Source organism: Dermochelys coriacea, chromosome 18 (genome assembly GCF_009764565.3).
Source record: "Dermochelys coriacea isolate rDerCor1 chromosome 18, rDerCor1.pri.v4, whole genome shotgun sequence".
NCBI lineage: Eukaryota > Metazoa > Chordata > Testudines > Dermochelyidae > Dermochelys > Dermochelys coriacea.
Window position 1 is genome coordinate 190,942 of NC_050085.1, and position 22,084 is coordinate 213,025.

The following is a 22,084-nucleotide window of genomic DNA, read 5'->3' on the forward strand; positions in this document are numbered from 1 at the left end:
TTGTTTGTGAGCCTTGGAACGCACCGCTTCTCCATGGCTGGAACTTGTGGAAGGTGTACTGTCTTTCTTGGGCCTGGAGGAAGACTTACTGCCATGCTTATGTGCATGCTTCCGTGCCTCACGTCCAAGCTCTGGCACAGGGTACATAGTACTGGTACTAGCAATACCGGCTTGGACCTCCGTAGTAGGAGGCGAGCTCCTGGATTTCTCAGGCTGACATATAGGGAAGATTCCCCCATCTGGGTTCGACTGCGGCCTCATGGTGACCTCCATGAGATACTTCTGGAGCCAGAGAGCTCGGCCTTTTTGGGTATGGCTTGGGAAGAAGAGGCTGATACTGCACCTGGATGAAATGTGGGCTTCTCCCAAACAGTAAATGCAGTGTTGGTCCTCCTTGTTGTCCAAGAAAGAGCATGGGCAGGATGCACAGATCTTGAACCCCAGCATCTTCACCATAATCCAGTAGCCAGATGTGGGTGTAGGTGATGGTGGTGGGGAGAATTGGCAAAAATGGCATCCCAAAGTCCTTAAACCAGTACTACTATCAAAACTACAAAAAATGAACTATGTATAATACTAAAAAGTTTGTTTTTTAAAGTGTGTCACAGAGAGATGAGAGGAGAGTAGAAGCTCTGACCGAGACCATGCAGCGGTGAGAAGAAACTGAGGTTGCAGTCAGTTCACTTCACTCTTTATTGACTTGGAGGAAACCATGAGGTAGAGCAAGGGCACATGTGTGGACCAACAGACACTACTACTTTCAAATTATCCGGCTCTGGATGGATGGTGCATGTGTATAATCCTCAATGGAATACAACAGGGACCATCACTCAAAGAAGAAACTGACAATCTTGTTTAACACTTGTAGTGAATCCATACAGTTTTAAGAATGTCCTCTCCAAACTGCATCTGATGAAGTGAGCTGTAGCTCACGAAAGCTTATGCTCAAATAAATTTGTTAGTCTCTAGGGTGCCACAAGTACTCCTTTTCTTTATGCGAATACAGACTAACACGGCTGCTATTCTGAAACCTCTCCAAACTGTTGGCAGAATTAAGTACAAAGGTATACTCCAATTCATACTTTGCGTTCTCTTTTAGACTTATCCATGCTGCTCTTTTCTCTTGCATTTACATTTTACACAGCCTGAATTTTTGCTCAGATTCTGCGGTATCTATTTGGACATTTAGTCCAAAATTTTTGTTACCTCAGAGTTAAGGTTTCCCAGTAGTACTTTGTTCTCTCAAGAATGTGGAGAGTGGCTAAACTTAAACCTCTGAAAACCAGGAACTACAAAGATAAGGTTCATGCTTCCCCACAGAGCAACCTGGAGCTGTCAATAGTCACTGAGGATAGTTCAGTAATGCTGGTGGCATATGTAATAGCCAAGAAGAAGGACTAAGAAAACATGCCAATTATTGTGTTGTGTACCACAGATTTGAATTACAGCATTTACCTGCATGCACTCCAGCTGTATTCATTGTGTTAGGTGCAGCTGTGCTGAATGGTGGAGGGATTAGTTACAGCAAGTTAGTAGGAGAGGTGCATGGTTACCATGAAGGATCAGCCATGCCTCATTTCAGTGCTGACTTCTGTAGTTTGTCTCAGTAGCACTTCACAGGGGTCTTTTAATGGGGAGTTAGTGGCATACATGACTTTGGTCTCAAGGCTTAGTGAGAGGTAAATGAAAGCAATGTCTCATAAAGCTCAGTGTTTGAGTATAGACTAGGTGTACGTAGCTCCTATTTGCTATGCCTAACCTAAACCTGAGTTTTACCGCAGCAAAGGAAGGTGTTAAACTTTGTCCTAAAATGCTCATCTGCAGCATTCCCAGAATGTTTTGTAGCATCTGCAAGGGTAAAGTGTTAGTATGTGTGTTATTATGCTAGTATGTGTGTTCGGGCATCGATCAAAGAGAGGAGAGTTAAGGCTGTGTAGCAGGAGTGGCACATACCATAATCCTGTATTTCTTGGTTTTCAGAAGTTTAAGTTCAGCCACTCTCTACATTCTTGAACGGCAAGCGGCATCACTGAGCAACTTTAACTCTGTGTTCACTAAGTTTCTGGGCACTGAATTTTTCTGCATCCCCATTTACCACAGCCCAGCCCTCCCACTCTACTGCTCATGGTTACTTGGCAATGATTATCCCAGCCATAGGATGCTCTGGCTGTATGTTAGTCTCTTCACTGCCCCTGCATCTTCTCATCTCCCAACTCTGCCCCTCCAGCACAGCTTAGTTTCCCCACCTCAGCCCACCTCCATATGGAGAGAAGGACATTAGTATGGGACAGACATGAGGGAGCATGGATATGGGGAATTGTTTAGGGGACAGAGCTAAAATGCCCCAATATCTCCCACAGTACAGCTCTGATGCTCTCCTCTCTACCCCACTCTTCCCTGCACTGCTCCAAAACCCTACACATTCTCCCTTACTGCTCATACTTCCCTCACCTACTCAGACTCTTACACCCCTGCTCTAACTCTTCCAACATTCCCTCTCTCCCTCTTTGCCTCTCTACCTGTAAGTTTGGAGGGGTCATGGAGAGGTGATGGGGCTTTGAGGACTACCTGTACCAGCTGGAGGTCAGAAGGTAAAGGAGAGCATAGATACAAAGTCCTACCCCAAGTATGGGTATATGGGATGGGGTTCTACAGATCCATTTTTAGGAAAGGAGGCTCGGAAAGATGTGAAGTGGACTAAAGAGATGTTCTCAGCCTGTGGATCTGTGCCATACTTCAAGAAAGCCCTTTCTCAGCTCCCTATCCCATCTCAGCACTGAGGGAGCTTGTTTTGAAGAGGGACAGGAATAGGAGGTATGGATGTGGTGAGGTTTGGGGGACAGAGATGAAGCTCCAACTCTATATCTCCTACTGCACAGCTCTGATCCTCTTTTTTCCTCCTCACACTCTCCTGCACTGTTCCAAGCTCCCCTATTTTCCTACAAGCATCAGTATCAGGGTAAGGGTGAGCCTGGTATTCCCATCCTCACTGCTGCAGGCAGCATGGGGACGGAGTAGAGTTCTGGTTTCCTTTCTCTGATCAGTGAGCAGTGCAAGGAAAAGCAGCCTGTGGAATAGCTACAGGATTGAATTGTGGGAGATGGGAGGAAGGCACAGATGGCTCCACTTCCCTTCCTCCAGTTATGTCATGGGTAGGGAATGTGCCTAACTTTTCTTCCTTAAGCTTCTGCTCTGTCAGTTCTTCTAATCTACCAGAGAGCAAAGGTCCCTTTGAGGACGATCACTTTATTCACTGACTACTTTTTTAGAAACCCAGTTCTTTGTCCAAGTCCTAGTCATCCAACTGTGTTTTCAAAAACACAGCATTTGAATGATCCCTTACTCTAATAAGTTGCTGTACAGGAGTGTGTTGGCCTCTTGATAGCTGTGCCAGAACACAATCCCAAGGGGAATAGACTGGCAAAGGTGCATAGCCTCCTTGCTACATCTTCCCAACCCCTCTCCTTCTGCACTGCTCCAACATCCTGCACATTTCCCCTTACTGCTCCGATCCTTCATATTCCCGAGCTCTGCATTAAAAAAGTTGGAAGAATCTGAAAATACTATGAGCAGCTCATTTTAAGGGAGCTGTGTAATTTGACCAATGGTACATCAATACTGCAATGTAAGCTCAGGGTTTGAATTCAGGCTTAAGCCTAACCCCCTTTCCATCAACACACAAATTGCGCTAATTCAGGGCTCAGACCCAGGATCCCAGAGGTTGAGGGTCCAAGCCTGAGTCAAGCCAGGACCCAGGGTTCAAGCCCTGTCGGTCTGCAGCGTAGACATAGCACCAGTGGACTCATTCTCTGGAAGTCCATCAAAATTATCCCACAATCCCTTAGGCCAACTTTCTTTGACCTCTGGACAGTCAAGTTTGGTGGACACTCAAATTTTCCCACACTGCACCATGAACAAAACACTAGAGTGGCCACATTTTGGGAAGTTTGAAATATGGGTTGTTGGACTGGGGCCCACACAATACAGTGTAGACGCTGGAGTCCCAGGTTGAGACCCAGGGTTCAAAAATTCCTAATTTGGGTTTACAAAAGAACCTAGGGTTTCAGGGCCTACACTAACAAGCCCACAGTCTGCAACTTGAGTTCTACTAGTCCTGGCCTTACACTGCAGTGTAGACATACCACAAATGACTTTGACTGCTTAATTTGCTGTCCTTTGAGTGTACTCAGTCCCTCTGCTCAGGAAATAGTTGAGGAGCATTATCACATTATCCCAACTGCTTATTAGTGTCTCATCTTCCCCCTGTTTAATTAATGGTAATTACCTTGATAACATCTACAAAGTAAAATCAAAGTCCTCTTGTATATTTTAAAGCAATTTAAAATATTGGTTTTAAACAAGAAATTTTTATCTCAGAGCAAAACTTCGAAAAGGAGCTCCTGCAGAATGCAAGCAACATATACAATACACATTCTTTGAAAACTGCCATGGCCAGGACTCAGATTGACAGTATATTGCTATAGCTCAGGTTTAGTGACCACAGCATGTCACTTTGAGCCACCCAGCTTCTGTGACAACAGATTACCTGCAAACTGTCTAGCTGCAACAGAGTCCTAGTCTTGCTGCACATGTTATAATTTAGTGAAAACTTTTACTCCAGATCACTTGTGCTCCAAACTTTTCAGGAAGTTTTAAAACTCTATTAGAGAGATCTATTTTGGGAATTGAATTTGTTCCTAATCTGTTGTATAATTGTATTTCTTTATTATTTGTTTTACGACTATATAAAATGTTTTGGCACATATGGTCAGTGCAGCAGAAAACAATCAATCACTAATAATAAAACAGACTCTTTTCTAATTAGTAACTGGCCTGTAGAATTTGTTCTTTTGTTAAGGTTTTTGAACTTGCTGAAGACTTTAATTAGTTCTTAGGCTGATGGCTCCCACATTAAGGCAAAGCCACAAGATTTGCTCTTCAAGTCTTGAAAACAATTCAAATGAAAGTCTCCAAACAGAAAAGGAAGAGTCTTAACGAGTCCAGGTGCCAGTGCCAGGAACCACATGGCCCATGCTGACATTATATTTTGCTTTACTTATGTATTAAGGGGCTCCTCGCATGAAAAAGAAGTTGGGTGGGAAAACCAGCCTGCAAATAGCTGATGCCCTTACTATGTGTTACTAATACGCTACTGTTATGTCACATTCTGCTGTAAGGGATGTATTCTTGATCATTCATTACACAAACTTTACAGGAATGGACATTATCTAGGCCTGAGCTCGGAATTCATTAATTTTAGCTGGTCACAGCATATATACCTCTTACTTCACATTAAGTGATTTGTTCAAAATTACCACAGTGATGGATCAACAAGGAGCTAAACTATGATTACAAGGAATAACATCAAAGACAGCATATAAACTGAGGTAAAACTTACCAATCTCACTGGCCTTTGCTCCACCACTGCTGCCCTTCCCCCAGCTGCCCAACTGGGCTTTAGGCACAAGCTGAATCTTCTCATCTATTGTGGACTGCAATACAAATCAACACAGATGATCAAGCACTTACAAATAGGAAAATTTTGCTCCTTACCTGTAAATGGATCTTTTCATATAACTCCACTTACTAATTCTGGTACAGCTGGTAAGACACCTTATTAGCACAGAGGCACATTTCTAGTAGATTCTTGGAGATCAATCCTCAGCCTTTAAAAGGCAGGGGGTGTCTAAGCACACCCCAAATAGATGCTTCCAAAGCGTAAATGTAAAACATCCGAGAGAAAGCAACCCTCACAAAGAGTAAGTGTAAAACATCTGTGAACTTTCTATCAATAAGATCAAAAGATCTTAACAGTAATTTTAAGGAGGGAATACAGGATTGCTGCATTAGGCGTGTGAGGGATGACCATTTTGTGTGAAATGAATTAATGGTTTCCACTCACTATGAAATCTGCCAATCCTGGCACTGCTGGGAATTTGCAAGCAGCAAGGATCAGAACAGAGAAAGCCATGTAAAGAAAAGGTTTGCAGGATCTGGAAGGCAAAAGCAGTGTCTTACAAGAACTGGAAATCCGTTTTGTAATGATCAGCAAACAAATTTATTGACTACCAGGTTGAGACACTGCAGATCTCCTTGGAACAGCCTTTGTTTCTTTCTGCCCATGAAGCTGCAATGGAGATAGTGTTATGTACACTAACCACAGTAGAAGAGCTTCTCTCATCTGAGCTGTAAGCTTGATTATTAGCAGAATAAATCCACCTCACTAGACAGGGCTTTGGAGGTCTGCTGTATGATCTCCATAAAAAACAAATGGCACTTGATCTGCAGAAAGATTTTATTCTGTCCTGGTCCTACTTTATAGGCCTCTTAACATCCAGGCACTGAAGGAAAATTTAATAGGGTGGCATTGATTAGGGCAAAAAGAAATAAAGAAATCATCCTAATAATGTAAAGGACCAAGTTCTCTTTCTTTGGATAGAAATTCCAAAGCTGTTCTCAGGGCCATTCTGTCTGGAAAGAACTCTAGCAAAGGACAGGGCTCTAGGGAAGGACAATACACTTAACCTGAGTCTGAGACTACTGTCACAAAAAATCCCACTTTGCTGGTAAGAATAATAAAAAGCAGTTCATCAGAGGCTCAGATGATGGTTGGGGCAAGATTTTCAGGATCAGATAAAAATGTATAACAGTTTATTGGAAGGTGAAAGGCCGGTATGAGTCTCCTGATTGCACCCAGAAAGTAAGCGTTCATTGCTCATTTCAAACCACAGAGTCTCAAAGCTGTTGGTGCTGCCACCTATGATAGGCAGCAAGTAGAGGGAAAGCAACCCTCCTCTCCGCAAAGAGTAGTTCAGCTGAGAAGCGGGGAGGTAGTGGAACACTGGAGAAGAAGTGGCAGTAGGAGGAGCTATGGCCAGTTTCCTTGCCAATGGAAACCAGATACCAGAGCTCCGACCGCTCCTACTCTGCCTGCACCAGAACTCTTGGTGCTTAAATCTTCCCTGCCCAGGCAGCTCTTTAAAGCATTGTCAACTAAGAGAGGATGATGTGGAAAACCTTCCATCCTCTGAGGAAGAGGGTGCCCCTTCCCTCTTCTTCCCTCTGACCTTTTTTCCTGTGTATTTGTGGGAGGGGAGTGCAAAAAACAGAATGAGAATCATGAAGGTACAGAATAATCATCCCAAGGTGAAATCCTGGGCCTCTCTCTGAAAGATCCAGAAGTGGACAGAATGGTGTTCAGAAAAAAAAGATCTGAACAAGAGACAGAAAGATACAAGAGCCAATTCTCAGAAAGTTGTAGTCTAGAAGAGCCTGCTATCAGGCCTGAGGCAAAACTGAAAGAATACTATGGACTCTATGTACTGAGAGTATGGTGGGGCACCTCTGTCTACAGAGACTAGAAACTAAACTCCAAGAATCTTCCTGAGTGCTGCCTCCATGATAACCACAGGCAGGCCTTCCAAGGCACTTGAGAGGCTTTGTGGGATAGCTGCTTGATGTATTATTCCATGTCAAAGACAGTACCTGAATTCACATTCTCTTTTCAACTGAAGAAATTTTGGATCAAAAAAGGATAATTATGAAATTTAAAAAAATGTGTACTTATGTTGTCTTTCCTCAGTTCAAATAATCTTTGGACATTCAGAACCAATCACATTTGCTCAATGTTTTGTTTACATTCAGCTCAGACCTGCCTCCCCAAAGATTTTATGAATTAAAACACCGTAGAAAAAAGAGTAAGGCCTCTTTGTACCTATAAGCACCAAACCATCTCCTCCATAGATCTAAACAAACAAAAATTTCCCAAACTAATATCCAAATAGCTTTGTCAACATTAAGTGACTCAGTCCATTGATACTTACCTTGGTGATTTTAAGGAATTTGGTGGGGTCAAGCACACGACTATTCTTTGCCCCCTGAACAGTGTTCCATCCACCTTCATCTACCCTCTGGACACCTAAAAAAAAACAAAGTCAATCAAAACCTCCTTAAAATTGTTGCTCATGGTCCAAACGTATCCAAGGCAATGTGTACAGTCCTTGCCTCTAAAATTTGAACTGAGAAAGTCAAAGAAGAGGCTGCAGCCCTACTGTGAGCCCAGCACAACTCTACAGTGCGAATGTTAAGCATGAATTTCAGAGGTTTATTCTAGATTAGATATTATAGAGGCATAGGATATTCAAAGATTATTGTATCAACTTTATAAATGTTATGTATATCTTTCTGAGCTACAGATTATATTCTGGCTCCATGGGGGAGTTACAAGGGTTTACTGCAGGAACATACATCATTTGGCGGTAACTAATGAAAATTCCTAGGCAGGTGGCAAGACTAGAGAGGGCTCACCTTTTGGGAGAAATGGCATATGCTAGTTTGATCTGGCTAAAGATGGTTACCAAACAAAGAACTGAGAGCTGTATAAAGTGGTCACCCTGTCCATGGGAGGGAGTCACTCTCACTCAATCCAAGAATTAGCATGACACTGCGACCAAGGGGGGCAGACCTGCAGGAAGGGTTTGAAGTACTTTGTTCCTATCAGGGTTTTCATGTTGAAGGTGGATTTGCCTGGTAAACTGAGACCTGCATGTGAGTTGTTTACTGTTTTTAAGATAGGTTTTCTCTGTAATGCTTTTGTTCTCAAAAATATTTTCTTTATGAAGGCTTACTGGCCACTGGTTAGTGCCTGTCATTGAATTGAAAGAAAGCAGAGCTGCAGATGCTGAACTAAACTTAAACCAGCTGGGATAACAACAGTGAATTGCATGAGGAATTCGACCCCAAATTTCTGGTCTAGAGGCGGAGTCACAGACCTCTGCCCTGAGCAAGGTGATAGATAGAAGCATGAGACCTAAGTGGAGTGCTCTTAAGGAGGCCACCTGAAGGGGTTAGAGGTGCAGTTACCTCAGGAACTGTGGCATATGTAGATTATTAATTGTTGTATTATGAACAGGCCAGAGAAAGAACCACAGTTTTGAAGGGCAAACTTTTGTGATATTTCCCTCTGACTACAGTACTGTTTTCTCAGCCTGTGTTCTTGGTGTTCTGATGTAGTCATTTGCATGTATTGTGCAAAATAAAAAACTCCAAAAAGACGCAGAAGAAATGGCTTCCTGCTACCTGAAACAGCGGCACTCACTGCACAGATTCAGCACACACACATTTCAGCCTGAATGAGGAATCACTTCAAGAGGTTCAGGTAGAATTTCTTTCCCATCATTATTAGTCTGCAGAAGTGAAGAATGGGGGGGGGGGGGGGTGGAGGGAGAGGGGATTTGATAGCTGCTTTCAGCTACCTGAAAGGGGTTCCAAAGAGGATGGATCTAGACTGTTTTCAGTGGTAGCAGATGACAGAACAAGGAGTAGTGGTCTCAAGTTGCAGTGGGGGAGGTTTAGATTGGATATTAGGAAAAACTTTTTCACGAGGAAGTGTGGTGAAGCACTGGAATGTGTTACCTAAGGAGGTAGTCAAATCTCCTTCCTTTGAGGTTTTTAAGGTCAGGCTTGACAAAGCCCTGGCTGGGATGATTTAGTTGGGGATTGGTCCTGCTTTGAGCAGGGGTTTGAACGAGATGACCTCCTGAGGTCCCTTCCAACCCTGATATTCTATGATTCTATAATTCTATAAATTGTAGCAGCATTAAAAATAGAAGCCAATATGCACTTTGTCTTCTTCCTTTTTTTATTGTACCACTTGTTTTGTAATCTTTAATATCCCATAGAAGATTATACTGCATTGGGTCTGCCAAGCATTCTTCCTTCACAATTGCTTCGTTGCTTGCCAACTGTTTTATCTTACTTTCTTGTTTTATCACATTTCTTTACCTACTGGTTCTTATATGTAAAACTGCTCTCCATACTTGTATTCTCATAAGCCATTTTATACTGAAAATTTGTTTAAAGTTACTTTTTATTTTATTTTTTTCCGGATCCAGGCCTTGGTACTTGGTACCAAGCTGGTACTTGGTGTACATTGTATCACATCTCTAGTGGCCCCATCAGTTCAGAATAATTTAGAAAATTACATTTAGAAAAAAAATTCTAGCCATTATGGTTAAGGAGAAAAAATTCAGACCATGGATCAGTGTACTGCTGTCTAACTGAAACTGCTGAGACTGGCCAAAACAATGAGACAACTCAGTGCTAGGATAATCAAGTGTGATGCTACTGAAATCAAAAGGATCCAGACCAGCTTTTAGCATGGCTGATTTTGGTACAAGAGCTCAGAAAGATATGGACAGCCTCTATTCATCTTAATGGGTGTTTAATTTTGATGCCTAACAACAATTTAAGGTCAGGCTATCACACCCTTTCACACACTGAATTGCATCTTACTATGGGAGTACTCCCATTTGTTGAAATCACAGTATTCATAAAGTAAGATGATTTAGTTGGTGCGGGTCCTGCTTTCAGCAGGGGATTGGACAAGATGACCTCCTGAGATCCCTTCCAACCCTAATATTCTATGATTCTGTGATACTCAATGTGAGTAACACAGGCAGAATGTGACTCCTAAATAGTAATTATAATACTCTGAGATCCCGGTGAAGCCCCAGAGAAGTGCAGGGCTTCACATAAATGTAACATTTAAGCATCAACCACCCATATGGTGTAATTACAATTTTACAAATAAGGAAACTGAGGCATTTGAGAACTTAAGTGATTTTCCCAAAAAGAACACACATAAGAAGTCAATGCAGAGCAGGCAACAGAACCAGATTTCCACAAGACTCTTTGTCAACAATGTTAGCTATCTCATCAGTGATCACTTCAGCAGGAGAAACCAGCTTCTCTGGGAGGGTGGATGGTGCTTGATACTGCAGAGGGATGTTGGAGAAAGTATCCTCAGATTTTCCTCCTCTTCCAATCTCATTCATGTCCGTGACAGAAATTCCTTAATAGATTTGTGCCTTTTTTATGAGATTCTGAACAGTGGGCAGTGGGTGAAATGAGAGCTAATTTGTGTGGTTCGTTACCTGGTCTTCTCTTCTCTTTGGTCATGAGTTGCTGGACCTTTCTCTGCTCTTCTTGCTCTTCAATTTTTGCTTCTTTATGAATCTGCTCAATAGTCTTGGGGCCTTGATCTGCTCTCCGGGATACCCAGTTGCACTGTATAAGGCAGTACACAAGAACCTAAAATGAGTTCTATGGTATTTACAAAGCCTAGTAAATGTGATATCATGGACATGGTGAGAGTAAGGTTGTAAAAGTGGCATACACAGTTCAATAGTTAGCTTCTCAGTAATCCTCTCACCCTTAGGATATGTTTACACTGCAATTAGATACCAAGCGCTGCCTGCATGACTATTTAATTGCGATGAAGACATTCTGACTCAGGATGAAGCCCAAACTCTGGGACCCTATCACCTCGCAGGATCCCCCTAGTGCCTGGGCTCCAGCCCGAGCCCAAACATCTACACTGCAATTAAACAGCCCTGTGAGCCCAAATCAGCTGGCACAGGCCAGCCATGGGTTTTTAATTGCAGAGTAGATATACCCTTAAGGATTATGTCTACATTTACAGCAGCATGTAGAATACAAGCACAATGTGTAGCTACATGCTGCAGTGAAAGGCTCAAGAAGCTTTCCACTGCCAGAGCCTTTTACTGTAATGAGGAAAGGCTCCGGCAGGGACAAGTCAGCGGAGAGCTGCCAGATCCTTTTCCTGATACCAGAGTCTTTCTCCTATGCCTCAGCCTTTCACTTTGTAATAGGACGCTGCACTGCTAAAAATAACACTGTAGATGTGGGAGGCACTGCTTGGGCATGTAGGTAGCCCATGTATGGTATATATCCTGGGACTTCAGTCATGTAGGGCACTCTCTTCTACTCTACACACCTAAGCTGTGCCTCACTGTCTACACTGCTATTTATTTCTGTGCTAGCTGGGAGTGCAGTGTCTGTACTCTATATGTCACCGTTAGTATCTTTAGAGTACATGTATCTTTAAATTAGAAGGACCACCAGTGAAAAGGATGCTGTGAAGCTGGGTCACCTAGCCTGTACCCCATTTCTAGCCTCAGACTTACAATAGAAGAATGTATATATAATGCAAATATATATCACTGAATTTGGCTTCTGTAACAAGGATCCACCTTCATAAAAGAACATGACTAACATAACATGCAAGGCTGCTTTAACCACTTGTGCTATAAAAGTCTTCAGATCATTATCTATTCTATCCTATGCAGCATAACTGAATAACAACTTTATAGGAAAAATGTCTTTGAGGGGAAGTTGCTGTTACTCCAAATTGGTTACATAATCTCAATGTTTGTCACCTCTGGAAAGACAATGAAAACAACAACTAATCCAAAAGAGCAGTAATAGGCTGTATTTTTGCAGAAAACTGTAATTTGCCACTTAATCCAAGACTCAGTATATACTACTGTGAGACAGTTTACTTGGTCCCGAATCAACAGGGGCTGGAATAACTTCCTTTGAGAAACACTACCCCACACTATAAAAGAATCTAATATGGGCCAAATAAGAACTCTTTGGGAAAAAAAGTGGAACCTTTATGCACAAGAAAAAATTAGGGGACTGATGCTGTCACTAGACCCCATACTGTACAGATTCATCTACCCAAAAACACAAGGGATCCAAATATACTATGGTTGTTTCCTGGCTACAACCTCTTTTACAATTTTCTAATTGAGTGTAGATGATCTCAATTATACTATGTAATGGCGTTAAAGCCCAGGTTATGTATTAAGCTTTAGTCTGGCTACATTTTTAGATCTGTTTACATTTTTAGTTTAGATTGGACTCATCTTCACTAACTTTCAGACAAGTTTGGAACCAGTTATTGATATGGCTGGCTCTAACGGTAATTTGTGTCCACACACAATATAGTTAATAAGTACATCCTCGCTATAAGGCCCTTCCTTATTATGAATCTTTGTGTATAACAAACCCGGTCCCTGGATCCCAACTACAGTAAGTACTCTATTGTAAAATAATCAACAATTTTTATCCAGTGTCATATGTTGAGCCCAAGGGCAGAAACTAAGGAGTAGGCCCCATCCCACTTCCCTCTGCCAAGGGCTGAAGCCGAGCCCCAGTGCACAGGGTTGAAGCCTGGAGCCCCAAACCCGCCACACAGGGCTGACAGCCTGGAGCCCCAACCCCACTGCTGTGCATGGCTGACAGCTCGAAGCCCCAGCCCCAGTCATGCAGGGCAGACGGCCTGAAGCCCCAGCCCCAGCCATGCAGGGCAGACGGCCCGGAGCCCCAACCCCACTGCCGTGCGTGGCTGACAGCCCGGAGCCCCAACCCCACTGCCATGCATGGCTGACAGCCTGGAGCCCCAACCCCACTGCCGTGCGTGGCTGACAGCCCGGAGCCCCAACCCCACTGCCGTGCGTGACTGACAGCCCGAAGCCCCAGCCGTGCAGGGCAGACGCCCAAAGCCCCAGACCCAGCCATGCAGGGCAGACGCCTGAAGCCCCAGCCCCAGCCCCAGCCGTGCAGGGCAGATGCCCGAAGCCCCAGCCGCCTGGGAATCACAGCCCAGGTCTCAGCCCCTCTGCCCATTTTTTTTTAATTGTTCTTTCGCTATAACGAACCCCTGGCTACAATGAACAAAAGGCTTAGTTCCCAACAGGTTTGTTATAGAGAGGGTGTACTGTAATCAACTAGTAATCACAGTAGCTAACCATATTATCATTCTTGCTTGCAGTATAGGCTGAGACACGTAACTTCCTGTAACAAACTGAGCACACTTTTTTTCTTGATGTATAGAGGGCTTCTGAACACCCTTGTGTAACCAGACTGGCTAGTCATCTCAAACCTCTGTATGTTAAGAGCACCCCAGAGTGCTGCTGGTGTGGCAATGTGCTCATGTCCTCTGGGCACTCTGTCTCCAGTTCCAGCACTTTGAGACAGCTACCCAGAATGCATTGATACATATATGGTTAAGCAGAGCACTAAGAATAGACACGCAACAAGTGATACAAGTTTATATTGTTTATAAAAAAAACCCAAAAACTACTTTGGACAAAAACTGAGCTGTGTTTGTTGTAATCGGGATGGATGAGTGTTTCAAAAACTCGTTACAAAAACATGCCTGTACTTGCAGTGTAGACAGGTCCTAAGTGTCCTAAACAGGTGAAGCAATTAATCTGGCCCACCCAACACTAATCTCTTAGCCCTCAATAAAGTGGAGGGGTGGGGGAGAGAGTACTTCTTACCTTTCAAATGACCAGACATCTGGGATGAGCAAAAAGGGTACATATTTTCCTTTCACCATTCCTATTACTGTAATCAATAATTATTACTCTCATTTGAGGGATATTCCATTACAGTAGTGCCAATGACCATGCTCTTTTACTTACTTCAGTGGGTACATACCAGCCTTAGGTCTATTACATCCTGAAGCATGAACCGAATCCTGGAAGACGTTTTTCTCTCTTTCACAATCTTCTCCATTTGATTAAAATACTGGTCCATACGGGGCTATAAAAAAAGACACAAATGCCATCATCAACTCTCAGAAGAAAAACGGAATGCAACTTTATCTGGGTAATCAATTCTGTCCCAGAGTAGTCTACTGATCATTGCTGCAATGCACTGTATGATTGATTCAGGGATCTAGATTTGTTCTGTGTGAAAATGTGCATCACGTCATGCACACTTTCATGCATGTACTGGACTTATGTGTGTATGGCCCAAAGCATGCTTACATGATGCTAGGGGAATGACAATGGGATTCTACAGATACCTGCCTAATTCACTACAAACTTTCAATATATTTTGACTACATAGATAAGTTATCACATCTATATACACAACATCCTTTCAGTCAGTTACGTTCTCACTAAAAATAGTGCTATCATTTACTGACAAGAAGTGTGTTTTTTTCCCAAAAACTTATACATTTGGCCACACTAAAATCAATTTTCACTAGGACACTGAAAGGCACTTCTATTTATCAAGGGCTTGCCAAACTCTCAAATTTCAACCGCCACCCATTTTGGAGCTAGAACTTATAAAAAAGAAGTTGCAAGATTTTTTGTTAATAACCAAAAAGTTTAATTTTTTCACTCCTCTCATTCAAAAACAGCAGAACCCTTTTCCTTCCAACTTTTTTTAAAAAAATTAACTCTTGGGCATGGGCCAATCCTGGAAAATGTCATCCTTAAAGGTGAAAGTTTCAGAAAGCAAAAAGAAAAGGAGTACTTGTGGCACCTTAGAGACTAACAAATTTATTTGAGCATAAGCTTTCGTAAGCAACAGCTCACTTCATCGGATGCATTCAATCAGAAAGCAATGAGTGATAGAAAACAGATACTTAAACAGGAAATTCTCCAGCAACTTTAATTGGAACTATTGCTAGCATTTCAGCTACAATGAAAATGCTTAGTAAAATGTTCCCGCTATTATTAGAAAGTAAATACAAGGAGTCAAATTCAACCCTGATGTTGTAATTCTAATGAAGTTAATGAATTTGGCAGAAAGAGTATTAACATAAATAAGCAATAAGAATAGAAAAAGCAATACACTAAGTGTTAGGGGGCTTATTCCTTCACCCACTTACTTCCCTGGTCCTTCTCGCATGAACAGAGCACAACAATACCCTAAGTCCAAAGGTGCAAACAATTTGATGTTTATTGGGTTGAACTTCCAGCAAGCATGATTCCAGTTTCATTCCTTAGTGTCCCCCTTCTCAGCTCTGACACCACAGAGCCTTACCTGTGGCCCTGTTCCCATTCCTGCCCTTAGGTAAACATGATTCCAATTTCCCCACCCCCATTCCCTGTTTCCATTTCCCCCTTTAGCAAAACATGATTCCAATTTCCTCACCCCCATTCCCTGTTCCCATTTCCACCCCCCCCCCCCACTTCCTGATTGACTGCAGGCTATATAGTAAAACTTGAGTTCTGTTTAGCTATACTTTAACCAATCATTCCACTGAAATTTAACCAACCAATCCCAACATATTGCAACATGATTATTTAACCAGTTATATCCCACCACCTCAATTAGTTCACACCCAGCAAAATTAACTATACAGCAGACAGAAACAATCACAGAACCAGACAGAGAGCATGCAGACAAACAATGGGGAAATGGGGACTACAGTGATAGAATAAACACAGAAATGAGGATTTCACATCCCAGCTATTGATAAGTGAGTTCTTGCCAGAGAGGATGCTATCAAATAAGTTTCCTTTTACATCTTCTAGGCACTTCCCTTTCTCTGGAGGCGATAGTCATTATCAGGACAGGATTATATTCCTAATAGCCCAATATTTATTTCAATGTGACTAGGTTGGAATGTGAGGATGTGACCGGTCGCTTCCCAGCTTATGGCTGCCTCTGCTGCTTAGCCAGAGGCCTTAGCCTAAGCACAGGGCCTCAGACTGTCACAGTAAGAGAAGGCTCTTACACCGGCAGACAGTGATTTTGATTCTCTCTTTTATACCTCTATAACTAGCCAAGTGATAAGAATACACCTAAATTCTTAGAGTATAGGCCTTTACAGCAGGCCTGAATATCTATATCTTAACACTAAGTACAGCCTACAAGCCCGCTTCTGCTCCTAGGAAGCGAAGGTCTGCCTACACTACAATCAGAGGTGTGATTGCAGCACATATAGACAGACATAAGCCAGCTTTACTCTAGCTAGCTTGGGTACCAATAGCAGTGAAGCCACAGTAGAACAGGCTAGTCACCTGAGTACATTACAAGGATCACTGGTGGACTTGTACTTGGGTGGCTAGCCCAGACTGCTGCAGCTTCACTGCTAATGGTACCCAAACCCAAGCCAGCAAGGTTAAAGCTAGCTCAGGTATGTTTATATGTGCTACAATCACGCCTCCAGTTGCAGTATAGTCATACCCTTAGTGGCAGAACTCTTACCGACGTCAATGGTGCAGGATTGAAGCCTTGCATGATGCAGCTAGTGTGTAGATGCTGAGATGGGGAGGAACTGAGGGGAAGTACAGTTACTTACCCTATAGTAATTGAGGTTGTTCAAGATGTTGTAGTCAATGTGGATTCCATGTGCATGAGACCAGATTTCTTTTAATAGCTGTGTCTGCCAGGGCCGCACATATATCCTGTGCCTCCTTGTACTCCCATAGAGAGGTCATGGCCCTCCCTCAGTTCCTTTGCAATTCAAAGCCCATTTAGCTGAGGACTCTGAAAAGCGGGGATGAAGGGTGAGTCATGGGATTCATACTGACTACAACATCTCAAAGAGCCACAGTTACTGTTTGGTAATTGTACTTTCTTCTTCTAATAAGAATATAGCAGTAGGGATATATTACTGACCATCTGACTAGGATGGTCATAGTGACTGTGAAATGCTCAGGGAGATTAGAGAGGCTATTCAAATTAAAAACTCAATAATAATAATGGGGGATTTCAACTATCCCCATATTGACTGAATACATGTCATCTTGGGATGGGACGCAGAGATAAAGTTTCTTGACACCTTAAATGACTGGTTCTTGGAGCAGCTAGTCCTGGAAACCACAAGAGGGGAGGCAATTCTTGATTTAGGCTTAAGTGGAGCACAGGATCTGGTCCAAGAGGTGAATATAGCTGGACCTCTTGGTAATAGTGACCATAATATAATTAAATTTAATATCCCTGTGGTGGGGAAAACACCACAGCAGCCCAACACTGTAGCATTTAATTTCAGAAAGGGGGACTAAACAAAAATTTGGAGGTTAGTGAAACAGAAATTAAAAGGTACGGTGCCAAAAGTGAAATCCCTGCAAGACGCATGGAAACTTTTTAAAGACACCATAATAGAGGCTCAACTTAAATTTATACCCAAAATTAAAAAACATAGTAAGAGAACCAAAAAAGTGCCACCGTGGCTAAACAACAAAGTAAAAGAAGCAGTGAGAGGCAAAAAGGCATTTTTTTAAAAAGTGAGGAAAATAGAAAAGAGCATAAACTCTGGCAAATGAGGTGTTAGGAAGGCCAAAAAAGAAATTGAAACACAGCTAGCCAAAGACTCAAAAAGTAACAGCAAATTTTTTTTTTAAGTACATCAGAAGCAGGAAGCCTGCTTAACAACCAGTAGGGCCATTGGATGATCGAGATGATAAAGGAACACTCAAAGGAGATAAGGCCTATTATTATTGAGTTTTTAATCCGAATAGCCTTTCTAATCTCCCTGAGTATTTCACAGTCACTATGACCATCCTGGTCAGGTGGTTGGTAATATATCCCTACTGCTATATTCTTATTATTAGAGCATGGAATTACTATCCACAGAGATTCTATGGTACAGTTTGGTTGATTTAAGATTTTTACTTCATTTGATTCATTTCTTTCACATATAGTGCCACTCCCACACCAGCATGACCTGTTCTGTCCTTCCAATATATTTTGTACCCTGGTATTACTGTGTCCCATTGATTATCCTCATTCCACCACATTTCAATATCCCCATTTAATACGAGGCACTCTAGTTCACCCATCTTATTATTTAGACTCCTAGCATCGGTATATAAGCACTTCCCATCCTTCCTGTATTGACTCCCCCTTTCCCAAAAGTTTCCCCAGTTCCTAATAAATCTAAACCCCTCCTCACTACACCATCATCTCATCCATGCATTGAGACCCTGCAGTTCTGCCTGTCTAACTGGGCCTGTGCGTAGAACTAGAAGAATTTCAGAGACTATTACCATGGAGGTCCTGAACTTCAATCTCTTATCTAGCAGCCTAAATTTGGCCTTCAAGACCTCTCTCCCTATCCTTTCCTATATCTCTGGTATCTACATGTACCATGACCACTGGCTCCCTCACAGCACTACACATAAGTGTATCTAGATGTCTTGAGACATCCACAACCTTCACACCAGGCAGGCAAGTCACCATGCAGTTCTCCCGGTCATCGCAAACCCAGCGCTCTATGTTTCTAATGATCAAATTGCCATTACTATACCTGTCTCTTCCTAAAAGTTTCCCTCTCCCTGGGAGAGGTATCCTCAGTGTGAGAGGATACCACATCATCATCTGGAAGAAGGGTCTCAACTACGGGATCATTTTCCTCTGCCCCAGTTGGATGTTCTCCTTCCATGAGATTTCCATCCTCCTCAACAGCACAGAGGCTGTCAAACCAGAAGTGGGACTGTTCTATTGTGTCCTGGAAAGTCTCATCTATGTAACTCTCTGTCTTCCTTAGCTCCTTCAGTTCAGCCACTCTGGTCTCCAAAGCCCATACATGGTCTCTGAGGGCCAGGAGCTCCTTTCACCAAATGCACCCATAGGGCAGGTAATCATACATGCTGCATTGGGTGCAATAAATTGGATAGCCCCCACTCTGTTGCTGGACTTCTCTTTTAACTCCTGAAGCTTGTTCCTTTGTTGTTCTTTGGTTTTTTACCCAGGTATTTTTGGCTTTAACTTTAAAGAATGTTAAGTGTATCTAGCCCTCCTCACACTCCTCCCTCTCAAAACTCCCGTTAGCCACTCCTGTTCGCTGGCTCCTCTGGTTGTTTAGGAGCAGGCTTTTTAAAGCCCGGGTCTCCCAGAGCAGCCCCGACCCTGGTTAAGGCTTGATGGCTGCTAAAGGGCTTAGAGATCAAACCTTATTAAGAAGCTCTCAGCCTTGCCTAGCAGGTCGCTAGGCTCAGCCCACAGTCCCCCAAACAATACACTGAGGGATCATTGTAAGGATCAGGATTGGTTTCCATTGTGATTCCTGCAATCCACCAAGCTGCAAGGAAACTCCCTTCTAAGAGCAGCTGAAAACAATTAGCTCAGTTTCCAGAGTTGTGTCTGACTGAGATCTGGCAGACAAATCTGAATACGTCTTCATCCCTTGCCTGGCTTGTGTGAAATAGAAGCAGATGGTTAATGCCAATGGGATTGAGTTAATCTAATGTTTAATGCAGTAAACTACACTTACATCTATTGGAAAAATAAGGGAAGGACAATGTAGCAGTGCAGTGTGAAACATCTGCCTCATCACAATACAGGTTGTGATCACAATGCAACATAACACAAGGTGAATTTTTAGAGAAGACAATACAATCAGAAGACTTGTCTAAGCCTGGTTTCAGAATAGTAGCCATGTTAGTCTGTATTCGCAAAAAGAAAAGGAGTACTTGTGGCACCTTAGAGACTAACAAATTTATTTGAGCATAAGCTTTTGTGAGCTACAGCCGATGAAGTGAGCTGTAGCTCATGAAAGCTTATGCTCAAATAAATTTGTTAGTCTCTAAGTTGCCACAAGTACTCCTTTTCTTTTTGTCTAAGCCTGTGATTGCTTTGATAATGAGGAAGTTTAGGTCAGTCAATATGCTTTGCAGATGTTACCATGAACAATTCATTTGAAGATGTATTTCCATATGTAACACAATCCCCAAAGAGCAAAGAAACTGGAATACATTTTAAGGATTTGGGGACTGCGGTTGACAGATTAAGATTCCATGTGTAAAAGGAAGATATTATGTATGTCAAATACTTTTTAGGTTGTGTAGCTGGGTGAATTACGTGGAAACAGCTAAACAGCAAAAGGAATTAAAATATTTCAGCTAGTGCTTAATGTAGCCAACAGTACGTAATATATTGGAAAAGGGTGGGAAGGCAATGTGACAGGGTGGGGATGAAACATTCTCAGCATCTGATTTAATAGAACTTGACAGAAATTCCTAGAGAAAACAACGGCAATGGAAAGCACCGAGCCCCCACTTTTGCATCCCTGTTCAGCCACTGTCACTCAGTCCCTTCTTTACCTTTGCTTTCTCAAAGTCCAAGTCCTTGCCGATGGTGGTGAGCAGGCGGCAAAGGCACTCCAGGGACTCTTCATCATGGTTCTTAAGTAGCTTCACCACACAGTCATGCATGATGGCCTCTGTCAGCATTTTAAGTTTGAAGAGTTCACCAATGAACTTGATGTTTCCGATGGATCTCCGTCGAGCCTTGTCCTTGGCCTCCTCCAACTCCTCATGGAGTCGTGTCTTCTCTTCTTGCTGTAGAACAGAAAGGGGAATTCTAGAAAGCATGCAAATGGAAACCACACAGTAGCACATGCTTCTGAAAGGCTAGAGTTACTGCTGTTCACATTCCCAACTATGAAACATATAATCATAAGGGCTTCAGTTAATGCAAATAGCATTTTTATTAAACCCAACCACAGCAACATAGGAAATCAAAATTTTCCAAAGCATCCACAGCAGTGGGATGATTTAGTTGGGGATTGGTCCTGCTTTGAGCAGGGGGTTGGACTAGATGACCTCCTGAGGTCCCTTCAAACCCTGATAGTCTATGATTCAGTCCTTCAAGATTGCCCTGGCTGGGATGATTTAGTTAGGGTTGGTCCTGCTTTGAGCAGGGGGTTGGACTAGATGACCTTCTGAGGCCTCTTTTAGCTCTAATCTTCTATGATTGGACTATCAAAGATCACTGAGATTTTATGAAGACACTCACAGTGGTAGAAGCTTCGAGCTCTTTTTGCTTCTTCTCAAAGACATCATCATCAGCTTTGTCTTTTTCAAATTCCTTCTGGCAACGATTCAGTAGCAACTTGCGGAAATTTACTGTGCTCCCAGGCTTGTCTGCCATAGGTACTTTCAGCTGTATCCAATGGAAGAAAAACACAGGGAAAAGCACAATTAAACCTTGCAATACAAAGGATCTGATCTGTGCACTCTCAGTTACATTTTAATACATATTTTATACACAGTAATAGCAGAGCTTGCAAGGCTACTACAGTTAAGCATCTTGCCAGTGTTTTCATTAGACAACCATGTTTTTATGAGTTTCAAAATTCAGATATGAAAATTTTCTCCATACTAAACCTTGTCTCACAACATCTTAGCCTAGAAGTAGATTATGGTTTCCCTACAAAGAATCCTGTTTATGATTCATGATTTTTTAAAATAAGAACATTTTAAAATACAGATTTGTATTTTGCGTTTCAGATTCCAGAGCTATGCCACAACAATATATATTATTGTTAATAAACATTCACAGAGCACTCTGTATGTATTGCCTATGTAACAGTACGTACACCGTAGCTAAATCTTATCAGGTCCATGATTTTCAGGGTTCATTTCAGAAATGTGCCACTCTACGGCAGTGCTCTACCAATGACAAAAACAGGGATCAACACTTGGAAAAATAAGGGTCATTCCCCAAATTTTACGGGTAAATGTTT

The 22,084-nt window shown here is 42.4% G+C and overlaps 1 protein-coding gene across 40 annotated transcripts in view; it reads right to left on the reverse strand.

Moving 5' to 3' along the window:
• The window catches only part of EIF4G3 (eukaryotic translation initiation factor 4 gamma 3), a 455,276-nt gene that overhangs the window by 70,384 nt on the left and 362,808 nt on the right, over window positions 1-22,084 (reverse strand). For all 40 annotated transcript variants that reach the window (XR_006276414.1, XM_043500160.1, XM_043500159.1 and 37 more), the window contains 6 exons: window positions 21,355-21,501; window positions 20,661-20,897; window positions 14,311-14,415; window positions 10,935-11,067; window positions 7,824-7,918; window positions 5,399-5,492 (listed from right to left, as the gene is read on the reverse strand). Coding sequence is in view for 39 of the 40 variants with exons in the window: in XM_043500160.1 (XP_043356095.1) it covers window positions 5,399-5,492; window positions 7,824-7,918; window positions 10,935-11,067; window positions 14,311-14,415; window positions 20,661-20,897; window positions 21,355-21,501 (811 nt within the window). In the remaining variant the exon portion in view is untranslated. The remainder of the gene's footprint in view (window positions 1-5,398; window positions 5,493-7,823; window positions 7,919-10,934; window positions 11,068-14,310; window positions 14,416-20,660; window positions 20,898-21,354; window positions 21,502-22,084) is intronic.